Here is a 12,086-nt window from a genome sequence, read left to right on the forward strand (position 1 = left end):
GTCTCCCCAGGTCGAGTGCAGTAGAGTCATCATAGCTCCCTGCAACCTCAAATTCCCAGGCCCAGATGATCCTCTGGCCTCAGCCTCCTGGAGGTCTAGGAGGAGGATAGGTGCCAGCCACGGTACATGGGCTGATGACGAAAGTTTTATCATTCACCCTAGAGAGCCAAACATTGTCATTTAGTGTCATTAACAGAGTTTTTAAGAGGAAAATTTTGTAGCTAAGAATCCACATTGTATCAATTTATTCTTGGTTTTACAATTGTGTCAATCTATATTTATGCTATCTTTGTGTTAACAATCCCATAGCAGTCATGATGGCACATAAATTTAGAGCTTTCGTTTTTTGACTAATTACGTGCCTGTGCTTTTTCCATTTTAACCATACTGAATTTGAAATGTAGAGGAAGCAGCCGCTATGCAAGGTGAGAAATGGCGTGTAAGGGAAATGAGAGCATCCATTCATTCATTCATTCATTCATTCGACAGGTACATAGTGACTTCCTCCCAGAGGCTAGGTATTGTCTAGGGAAATTGTGGACTGTTTTAATTTTTTCCCTCTGATCTCAGGTAGAGGTGATGAGTAGTAAAATCCCACATCTTAGATGTCTTTGTATGACATATGGATTTGGGGCAGCATAATCCTTCGGTGGGCTTCAACTGGAATTACAAAAAGAAATAACTTAGGGAAATAACTGGATTTTGATTACAGTTTTAATTCTGCAAATGAATGCTCAGCATCGCTCGTGGATAAATTCTGTTCAGATACTACGATTCTTCTCAGAACCAATAGAATTTTCACCCTTATTTTTAGAATTGTCAGCGTAAGAAGGTTATTTTTATAGGAAACAGGGATTCGTTGGATATTTGATCTGAATATAACCTCTTAAAAACTGATAAAAATGTGGCCTCTTGGATTTGAAGTGGTGAAGTAATCTTTGTAAATTAGGCCCCTGGCATTCAAAATGGGTTTAAATTGTTATAAATATATATACACACACACACATACTTGATTACGCCCTAAGAATTATTAGGTAAACTTTTGTTCCCTTCCCTCCTAAAAGTTTTAAATGAATTAATCTCCTTCCTGTGCTAGTGGTGTGCCAGCGCCCTACCAGTAGCTCCTGATAGAAAATCCATGTCTTCTATAGTCTTACAGGAAATGTTGTTCTCTATGGGACAGGTTTTAAGAGAAAAGTTCTGAAGTGGAAGAAAAATGCCAACCAACCTCTAATGCTAGAGCAGGAATATTATGTGTTTAGTTGTAATGTTTTTCAGTACTTTTTATTAAGTTATAATTTACAAGGCTGTGTGCAATGGCTCACACCTATAATCCTAGCACTCTAGAAGGCCAAGGCAGGTGGATTTCTTGAGCTCAGGAGTGGGAGACCAGCCTGAGCAAGAGCAAGACCCTGTCTCTAAAAAGTAGTCAGGTGTGGTGGTGGGGCCCTATAGTCCCAGCTACTTAGGAGGCTGAGGCAGGAGGATCACTTGAGCCCAAGAGACTGAGGTTACTGTGAGCTATGACACATAGCACTCTGCCAAAGGTGACAAAGTGAGACTCTGTCTCAAAAAAAAAAAAAAAAGATATGATTTAAATACAATGAAATGGCCACATACACCAAGGCTGGCGGGGTCGTACCTGGCCTGGGCCTGCTAAAACAACAATGACAACTGCAACAAAAAAATAGCCAGGTGTTGTGGTGGGCACCTATAGTCCTACCTACTTGGGAGCCTGAAGCAAGAGAATCACTTAAGCCCAAGAGTTTGAGGTTGCTGGGACCTGTGATGCCACAGCTCTCTACCGAGGGTGACATAGTGAGACTCTGTCTCAAAAAAATAAATACAATGAAATGCTTAGATCTTAATATACCATTCAGATTTTTTTAAATTTCAAAATATTAAGAGGGTACAGATGTTTGTTACATGGACAGCTTTTATAATGCTTAATTCAAGGCACTTAGGGTGTGACCATTCAGTTTTAAGGAATATAGAGACAGTTCCTATGTACCCCATCCCGCTCAACACTCCCCTCATCCTGACTGCCCAAAGCACCCCTGATCAGATTTCTGTAAGTTTTGTCTATTTTGGAATTTCAGGTTAAACTGGCAGTATTTTGTCTTTGGCTTCTTTCGCTCAGCCTAATAGTTCTGATATCACCCATGTTGTTGAGTTTATCAGTAGAGAGTTCCCTTTCATTGCTGATGACACTTAAAAAAAAAAAAAGAAAGAAGCAGATCTTCACTCAGTATCTTAACTGATGCATAAATATTAAAACTGTGGCAACAAACCTGTAGTAAGAGTGCAGGGAGATAATTGCCCTCTAATATTAATGTTATGTGACCAGACTTAGGACATTCCAACAACTCCCCCATCTTAATTAGTGTTACGAGTTCTCATCACTGTACAGTTTTACTTTGACTTCAGAAAGTAAATGTGTAATATAATCTCAGGGGAGGGTGGACTTCTTACAGTATCTCAATGATCAAACACGTTGGAAAGACCGCTTTTTTTTAAAGACAGCTTTCACTGGTTATCAATATGGCGACGCCTCAGTAGCTTGTATGCACTCTCACAATGATTTGATGTGGGCCTGACCAACTCGGTACTTTAATAGAAATTTACTTCACCCTGTCGTTTCTAGCTAAGATTATATAAGTGAAAGAAGAACAGATACAATAAGAGCAACATTCACACTGCATTTTTGTTGTTCCGAAACTCATAATGAAATGTCCCTACATCTTGCCCTGGTATGCAAAGATCCATTGAAAATCTGGGGAGCAGCAATAAATTTAAGCAAAGATTATTTATACTGTGACTCTAGGGAGCCAAAGTAAATTGTGTACCAACCGATCTAAAGGTTAAACTTTTACTCTCTGCTATTATCTTTTTCAAGAAAATTCTATTCTTACCAAAAAGATGCCTGAATTTTGACTTCACAAAATACAGAAGATTGGACTGACCTTTAGCTGCTCCAGTCCTATCCTTTACCATCTCCACCTTCAAGATTCTGAAATAGGAGGTACAGAAACACAGACAGATGCCAAATATTGTTGCATACCAACAGCCACTTTCTTTTTTTCTTTTTTTTTTTTTTTTGCAGTTTTTGGCAGGGGCTGGGTTTGAACCCACCACCTCCGGCCTATGGGACCGGCGCCCTACCCTTTTGAGCCACAGGCGCTGCCCACCACTTTCTTATCTTTCCAAAAATGAGTACATCATTTTCAGTGTTTATACAATTTTTCAGCAGGAGAAAGAATAGCCATATAGTACTATAATGGTTATATTGATTCGATGGAAAATAGTACCTACCATATGAAATAAGAAATGTAGCCAGAGTGCTGAGTTACTGTTATAAATTCCAGGTTATTCTCATTTTCTAATCCCTCTGACTCATTTTCTCATTTCCTTCACCCACCGCTGAAATATACACACTTTTCTTCTCCCCTCTGACACTTACCTTTCTTCTTCTAGTTCCTAAATTATTTTGCCATGTTCATATTTCATTTTGGTAATTCCAAAAATATTGAAATGAAACTTCCCTTTAACATGACCTACTTTAGTGTAGAATTTGGCCCCAGACTTATTTCTCATTCAAGAGCAGGTACCTTTGAATTACCAAGTGAATCTCATTAGTATAATTTAACCCAGGAGGAGATTTTGCAGTACGGTCGTACTAAGCCTCAAGGATGTATTTTCCAAACTCTAAAGACGGGTAGCGACTCTTGAGCAAATGCTCAAAAGTATAAGCTGAATTCTCTATGCCACTCACATCATTTTAATTGTAGTAATTAATTTTAATTAACTCCCAGTAATGTTTGTTGCCAGGTGGAAAACTGAGGCTATGGCCCATATCCCCAATTTGAAGATAAGTAATAATATTAGGTTAATGTTACAAAGGTAAAGAGAGCTTAGGTTGTGAAATACATAATTATAAACCTCATTTCCCGGGCAGTATACTCTGCTTGAGGGTTTTGAAGAGTCCTAGTGGAACAGAAGTTAAAGTTGATATTAAATCATCTTTCCTCCTCCCATCTGTTTCGGGTTCTGGCTAATAAAAATTAGGTTTTTGCTTCCTAGTTTTCAAATTAAGAGTGTTTTTGTTGCTTCTCAATCAAAACATTGTAACTGAAAGTGGTTTTCTTTTCTTTTTGAGACAGAGTCTCCTCTGTTGCCCAGGCTGGAGCACCCTAGTGTCAGCCTAGCTCACAGCAACCTCACACTCCTAGGTTCAAGTGATCCTCCTGCCTCAGCCTCCTGAGTAGACACAACACCCAGCTAATTTTTCCATTTTTAATGGAGATGGGATCTCACTCTTGCTCAGGTTGTTCTTAAAATCCTGAGCTCAAGCAATCCTCCCGCCTCAGCCTCTCAGAGTGCTAGGATTACAGGTGTGACCACTGTGCCTGGCCTAAAGTGGTTTTCTTTATATGAAAGCAATTTATATCGGACATTCCAACTTAATAGAAAAGCTATCTGTTTTTCCACTGATATAATTTAAAATCATACCTGTAATTTTATCTTTGAAATTAGAAATGAGGTCATGAATTATACTTAATTGATGAAACCAATTATTTTAGGGGACAAGTTCAAATAAAGCCTTGGGAGTAGGAACAAACTTTTAGCTACTAATTTGGTGGACAATGGAAAGTATTATCATATCCACATTATATTGATGTAATCTTACTAGGTTTATTTGGGATTTAAAAGACGTGTTTTTGTTGCAAAAGAAGGAGTAATAGTGGCTTAAAGAAAACATTTAGTATTCTCAGTTGTTCAAGCAAAACATCAAACTGTGCAGAATCAACTATCCTTTATTCTGAAATATATATATATGTCCATCTACATATAGAATACTGTACAGATTCCCGTCTTATCAGAACTATTTAGCACAATATGGAATGTTAGAGCTAGAAAAGTCTTTCAGCATCACGTGGTCTAAACTCCTCAGCATTCATCTTATAAGATTACTATCTATTTTCAAGTCTTAGTAGTTTTCCTGCCCTAATTTCCAAAACAAATGAAGAACCACTGGTCCCTGGATCCCCTCTGCTGTATATGCGTAACTATCTTTCCATTGCCTCTGATATTCTTCACATTCATGCTAATGATTGCAGCTGTGAGGGGTACATCCTCGATTCATCATGCCTGGATTAGCCTAGGAAAAGATTAACCTACCAGGCGCAGAAGCACGCTTTTCAATTTAAATACTGGCAAAGATAAAGATGAGTCATTTTAAGTTTTAGGAGTAGTTAAGAGTCAATGGTGTTGTTGGTGAACATAGCCAGACCATTGGGACATACCATTGGAACACATACCAGATGGGATTTATCAGAGTAATTCAAGAGTAACACTACCCCATTATTACTCATTGTTTTTTTTTTTTAAGATGGGGTCTTGCTCTGTCACCCAGGCCTAAGTGTTGTAGGGCAATCATAGCTCACTGCAGCCTCGAACTCCTGCTACCGTATTATGCTACCTTTCCCATTATTTAAGACCATTATCCTACCCTCCCTATTGTAGTGGAGAAGCAAAAGCCGACCAGCACAGACTCTTGTGGGGGAATCTGATGGGGAGGCTTTAGTTCTGCTTTCTCAGTCCCATTTCTCATTCATCGAGTCAACAGATACTTATTTTGCATAGGGCATGAGCTGAATATTCTACTAGGTCAGGACAATACAGCAGACAACAAGATCCTGTCTTGGGCCCCAAAGAGCATACAGTAGAGATAGGCACACTCTAGGACAATGCCAGACAGCCGCCCCACAGAGCACAGCAGCTACCTAAGACCTTTGCAAACTGTGCCCCTCCGCCACCGCACAGGTGTTAACTTTGCCTTCTTCATCAGGATACAATAAGCAATAACTATTATAACTAGTTGTGGGGCGTTTTGGAAATGAAAGTGCTACCAAAGAGCTGAATCATAGAACATAAGATTAAATTACAGGGTAGAAGCAGTTCTCATAGTATGTTCAGTATTTATGTCAATGGTATCAGACTGCTACCAGTGAAAAGGTATTTTAGGTAAATAAAATTGCCTGGCTCTTACGAAATCAAAACACTTCTTGTGTGAGCAGGAGAGATTGTAGAATCTTATATTTTTGGCATTACATGAGCTAAGTATAGTTGAAATATCACATATAGTCCAGAGTTTCTACACCTGTGTAGAAACTTCTATTAAGAATCTTCTGCATCTTGACATTGGTTGGAAGTATTTCTCTAATAGCTTTTACATGCTGAAACTACATAAGACCATTATTTGCCAATAAGGATTCTATTTTTACACTCCGAAACTACGAGGAGGTTCTTTAAGCTAAATGAGAGGAATAGCTATCCCCTTTGTGATTAACCTGTCAGTATGTTAGGTTTGGAGAGTTACTATCAGGGGCTTATTACGCCCGAGCCTTTCTGATTTTACTTATGTTTTGAAAGTTTATTAATTTTCTCAATAGGTACCATTTTATATCCCTTTCTACATCCTCAGAAGAGGAAGAATTTATAAAACTGGGCCTTTCTTCTAGATGCTTGTATATAGTCATTCTTAGACCTATGATTGAGATTCTCAAAGTGTAGGAAAAGGAATAGATCCTTTTTGATAGTCATTAATATTCTGTGACTATGAACTAAATCGTATTTTAACACTAGTGCTTATATGTTTTTACCAGCATTTTCACCCAAATTAAATGGGTGTGCTACATCACAGTGTTCAGCCTCTGGTGTAACAGACCCGGATGACCTGTCAGGGGGGATCATGATCTTGCAATCTCTCTTTCTTCTGACCAATAGGATTTTTTTTTTGTCTTAGTTTGTAATGAGGCAATTCTCTAATTTCATCATACGCAGAGACAGCAGAAATATTCAAAATCTAACTTTATATGCATGCCATTTATTTGAAAATATATATTGATATAATTATTACTTGGATGAGAGATCTTCCTTTTTCATTGTTTGTCTTCCCCTATTTTGCCAAATTCAATACCATGGAGACTTCCACACAGCTGCCTATCATCTTATGTCTTCCACGTATTTGTGCTTTGTCCTAAGGACCAAAAAGCACGGACGTCCTTTTGTCCTTAGTATATTATCTTTGTACATTTCCATTTAGCATTTCTATTGAGAGTAAACAGATAGCAGCACGAACATTAATAACCCACGCATCAAACATTTTTGCTGTACTTCATAGCAGTGAACAGTTAAGGCTAGAAAACTGCGTTTAATACTCTTTTCAAAGCTTGGTTGTTACATAAAGTATCAGTTTAGTGATTGAAGACAGTAAGTAAAATATGTAGTCAAATCGATAAAAACAGGACAATTAATTAAACCAATGTTTTTTCAGAAAAAAAGCATCTGACTTACATGCATTGCATGGCAGAGTATTACTAAAATTTACCTAAACAAACTCTCATCATGTTTTCAGGTTTTATGGGAACGCTTTGGCTATACAGTACTTGGATTTGAATTCTCATAATGAGAAAGGCTCTTAACAGTTACTTAAAAAAAAAAAAAAGAAAGAAAGAAAAAGAATGGAAAAAAACCACAGACTATACGGTTTTTATAAAATATAAGTCATCCTAATTATATTTGTACTAAGATTGTGAAACTGTACTATACTAGTAGGAAGAAGGTAAAATTGTTTATCTACTTAAATGTTGAAAAGTAGCATCAAGTGCATTTTAGAAAAATATCTGGTAACTTGCAGCACTTTGGTAAAGGAACGTGCAATTATGAAGGTTTATGCCATTTTATTGTTTTCTAATTCCCAGGAATGATTCTTAACTAGGGTTTAGATTCAAAACCAAACTCAATTTTAAGACCAGCACTTTTTTCCTACCGGTAATTCCCGGTTTTCCAATCCTGTAGACCATTTAATTTAAACCATTTTTTGCAATGAGTTTTAGCTTTCCTTTTCTATCCTAACTTCAAAATCTTTACCTTAAGAAGCATTTTAAATGAATCTGTTGGTAACCAGGAAAATATTTTAGGTATCATGGCCATCTAAGCACATGCCAGATTTTCGTAATTTTCCGATAAAACAACTGAATTCCTAAGAAAGAATATTCATACATTTTAATTCCTTTTTCATTTGTTATAAATAATTGAGTGGTTGATGTCCACACAGTCATAATTTATCTAAAATCTGGAGCTGCCAAGACACCCATGCTATGCTTCAAACACACCCACATCTCCCAAAGAAACATGACAAGACTTAGAAGAAGTAGAATTCTGTGTCATTACTGCTATTATATACATATTTTTGTATATATACACATATATATATATACACTACAGTATGTATATGTACTTCTACTGAGTTACCAGTATCTTACCATCTTACACCCATGGGTAGCAGAAGCAAAATGAATATAAATGCTTTACATTAGATGTTGGCATCAACATAGATTATGCATAAACTGTTGCAATAAAAGATACTCATTGTGCCTGTATCTGAAGAATTTACCTTGAGTTTTCCCTGGCCCTTTTCATTTAAGGCTGCACAGTCATCTTCAATGTAAAGATGACAGAACACAAGAATGACTGAATGAAATGATGGCCTGTGTGCCACGAGATAAACATTCTGTTGGATTTGCCGAGGGGTATTGGCTGCTGTGTTATGTAACCATACGGTTTATTATGACATGAACTGTCTTGTTCACAAGCAACCATGTGAGTCTTATGTACAAATCACAGCATTTAGAAGTTACACGTCTTTCCCTTTCTTCACAAAATGGACTCAGAATTGACAATTCACATTTATAATTTTAAGCTGCTAATTATTAAAAATTACCAGATGAATTGAAGAGTAAATGGAATAAGAGCTACCAAAAAAACACTAATTAATAACACAACCCTGTGTACTATCAACCTTCTGACAACGTTGAGTTGCTTATAAAGCCTTAAAATATTTTAGTGAAAAATTAAATACCTGGAACAAAAGGCACTTTATTACCTTGAACTAGCGATGTCTGTATAGAATTTGTCTAAAATCCCTTATTCGTTATCCTTTCATAAATTTATCCTAGTTATATGTTTTTCTAAAGCCTCTTATAGGATAATGGAATAATCCAAACTATTTTAACTTAACAAAAGATTGTATTACATAATATAACCAAGGAACAATACAGAAATAAAATTCCAGTAACTGAATCGTATGTGATACTGGCAAAACTGTTAGTCTAAGTCTACAGTCATTTGAGATTTTAGAATGTTGTTAAATTTGAAGGCTTTTTCATTAAACATTTTTTGGGCAGTTGTAAGTTTTTAACCTTATTTTTAATTGGTACTACCTGATCTTGAAATGTTAATCAATGTAAGCCAGCATATTATGACTCATTTTTGGTTTAGTTGAGTTTTTCTAACGTAACCCTAAAACATTATAAAATCAGTTTATTTCTTCTTTGCTCAAGTCAGCTGTGCCTGGTGAATTATCAGATTTAAATCATCAACATGGATGTACTGCTGTGTATAAGTTGTTTCCTGCTCGGAAAATTAGTAGTTGATTTATACAATAGTTTAGTTCAGTAGAAAAAGAAAAGGATAATTTTTTTCAAAAGAGTTCAGCCCTTTTAAGTGAAACTTCAACATCTTTCTGATATCATAAGGATAGGCTTTTACCCAAGAATGTTTTTCAACAGAAGAATATTTCAAACTTTGCTTTCTTATTTGTTTGGGGGCAGTACACTTAAAAACACTTTGTTTCTATAATGTTACATATTTTTAAGTCTTTCTCTGTGGTGGCCATTTTTCTATCTTTAGTTTTAAACATTTCACTAACTGTAAATGCAGTTTCACAGACAGAGTAGTCATTCACATGGTATAAAAAGGAGTCCAATTTATCGGAGGTCTATCCTTCCCAAGGAGAGACCGAAGACCAATTTCATGTGTACTGTTTGGTTTGTTTCTTTGTTTTCTTTTTAAATAGGATATATTAACCCAAAGGTGTGTTAATGTCATGGCATGAACAATCTTAAATGTAGACCTATTGAGTATTTTGTTATGCAGAGTAGCAGACGTTTCTCAAATCTCTGTGATGCTAAATATTTTCCTTAGAGAGTTTTGTTTAATGTTAGATTGTTGTTCTGAAAGATGTTGGTCCTAGTGGGGTTTTTAAAAACTTGGAAAACAAATAAACGCATGTATTACAAGTAGAGCAATGGTGAATTGTAAACTTAACCATATAGTACTGATTCTATTTTCAAAAATGTTTTGCTGTGAGATATATAACATAAAATTGCTGCCGTACTGTAATTGAGTACTTTTTCCTAAATGACCCTGTTATCACTATTCCAGGCTTAGAATTTGGGCAGATACATGACTAATTCATGTGTCTGCATAGATGCTTCAAGGTATATTCTTCTCTTGGTGAGTAAAAGTCTATTTTCCTCGGCGTCAAAGCTTTGAGATCTGAATATACCTGTATCTATCTGTCCTCACTGCACATTTCTTATACAGTAGCTTCTCATGTGCCAAAATTGGCCTAGACACAACTAAAAATCGAGGGTTTGTTACATGCTTTCTCACAGAAAGGTTTTCAATGTTATTGATTATAGGTTTGTACTATGAAAATAGTGGCACTCCCTTTGAAATTTCATATTTGCTAAATTTAAATTAATATTTTTTCTTTAGCTCACAAATTACCCTAAACCCAGAGGGAATATCAACCCTTTTCACTGTTGTCAAATCAAGCATAAGGAACCACCCTATGATACTACAGAAACAGCTGAGGAATAAGGACTAAGTCTCTTGGGTTACACCTCAGAATAAAGGCGTTCGGTGAAAGACACGAACAAAGTTCCTCGTGAATGCAAAGCATCTGTACTTGGCCTAAGACAAGTATCAACACCATTGGCATCATTTCCAAACCGATCTTATGTGAAATACCTTCCAGCACTTTGGAGTCCTTCTCACCTCTATCGGGTTTTGGTTTTTGTTTTTTTTTGAATTCGCCAAACCTTTCACCTTTCAAACCACCATTTGTCAGCACCTGAGGTAGTGAGACGTATAGATTTGAAAATACTTTCTTAAGAGATCATGTAACTATCTAACTCTGCATTGAAAAATTTAGGTGGGGAGGAATAATTTCAACCCACTTTCTCTTACAAGACACATTTTTTTTAAATCTGTAACTGCTTTAGTGTTAACAGGGTACAGGTGGGGGTTTGTCCTGTATTGTACTTAAAAGATTCTCATTTATTGTGACTGTATTGTACTGTATGAAAACAAATCATAAATTGCCTTGTATTGTTTATAATAGACCATACCACGTACTCCTTCAGTTCTGATGTTCCAGATTTTTCAGTGATGCATGTTAACAGTTAGGTCCTAAAATTCTGTGGTGCTAATTCTTCCATATCCGATGGTGCTTTTGTGGATGCTAACTGCATACATGCTGAACAAAGCTTGAAGTTTAAAAACTTTCCTCCCTTCCTCTGTTTATAAGAAGTAAAATAAAATAACTTGAATTTGTCTCAAAGTATCACTGACAATCTAATAAACTTGTTTATATGTGTGATTAGTTTGGATTCTTAATTATTTTACAGAGAGAATCTCAGCTCTCATGGGCGCCAGAAGTTGAGCTCATGTTTATTGCATTATTTCATTTATGCCCCCAAATTCGAGGTATCTTTCAGTGAATTGATTTGTGTGTGTGTGTGTGTTTTACCTTTGGGAATTTAAATCCAGTTGGCCTGGCATCTAAATTCATGTTTAGGTAGGGTTTATAAAAACTAGACCTATCAAACCTGGAAATAAGGAAGTTGAGAAGCCCAAAAATGTGCCGATAGAATGTCTTTGCTAGTTTCATTTTTTACTAATTAAGTTTTATCATCTGGTTGAGCCAGGAGAAAACATTGGCATGAAAGCAAGTATGATTTCAAAACCTTCATTGCAACTCAAATGACATTGAAAAGGCCAGTCCTATTTGCTAATATTTAAAGTAACAGGTCTACTCCTTATTATGAAAATAAGGAACGCCCCAAATTAGAATTTTCTAGGACAAACTTGACATCATTTGCTGGAATGGCATAATCAATAAATTCATGACAATAGTTTTATTGGATTTTTAGCTTCAGAATCTAAATTAAGAATCA

At 36.2% G+C, this 12,086-nt stretch overlaps 1 protein-coding gene across 1 annotated transcript in view; it reads left to right on the forward strand.

Annotated features, from left to right (window-relative positions):
* The window catches only part of PURG (purine rich element binding protein G), a 37,956-nt gene extending 26,449 nt beyond the window's left edge, over nucleotides 1–11,507 (forward strand). The window contains exon 2 of the mRNA XM_003796308.3: nucleotides 10,624–11,507. Coding sequence (XP_003796356.2) covers nucleotides 10,624–10,728 — 105 coding nt within the window. The 3' untranslated portion in view covers nucleotides 10,729–11,507. The remainder of the gene's footprint in view (nucleotides 1–10,623) is intronic.
* Nucleotides 11,508–12,086: the final 579 nt, after the last annotated feature.

Source organism: Otolemur garnettii, unplaced genomic scaffold (genome assembly GCF_000181295.1).
Source record: "Otolemur garnettii isolate 467f Iridium unplaced genomic scaffold, OtoGar3 scaffold00102, whole genome shotgun sequence".
Taxonomy (NCBI): Eukaryota; Metazoa; Chordata; class Mammalia; order Primates; family Galagidae; genus Otolemur; species Otolemur garnettii.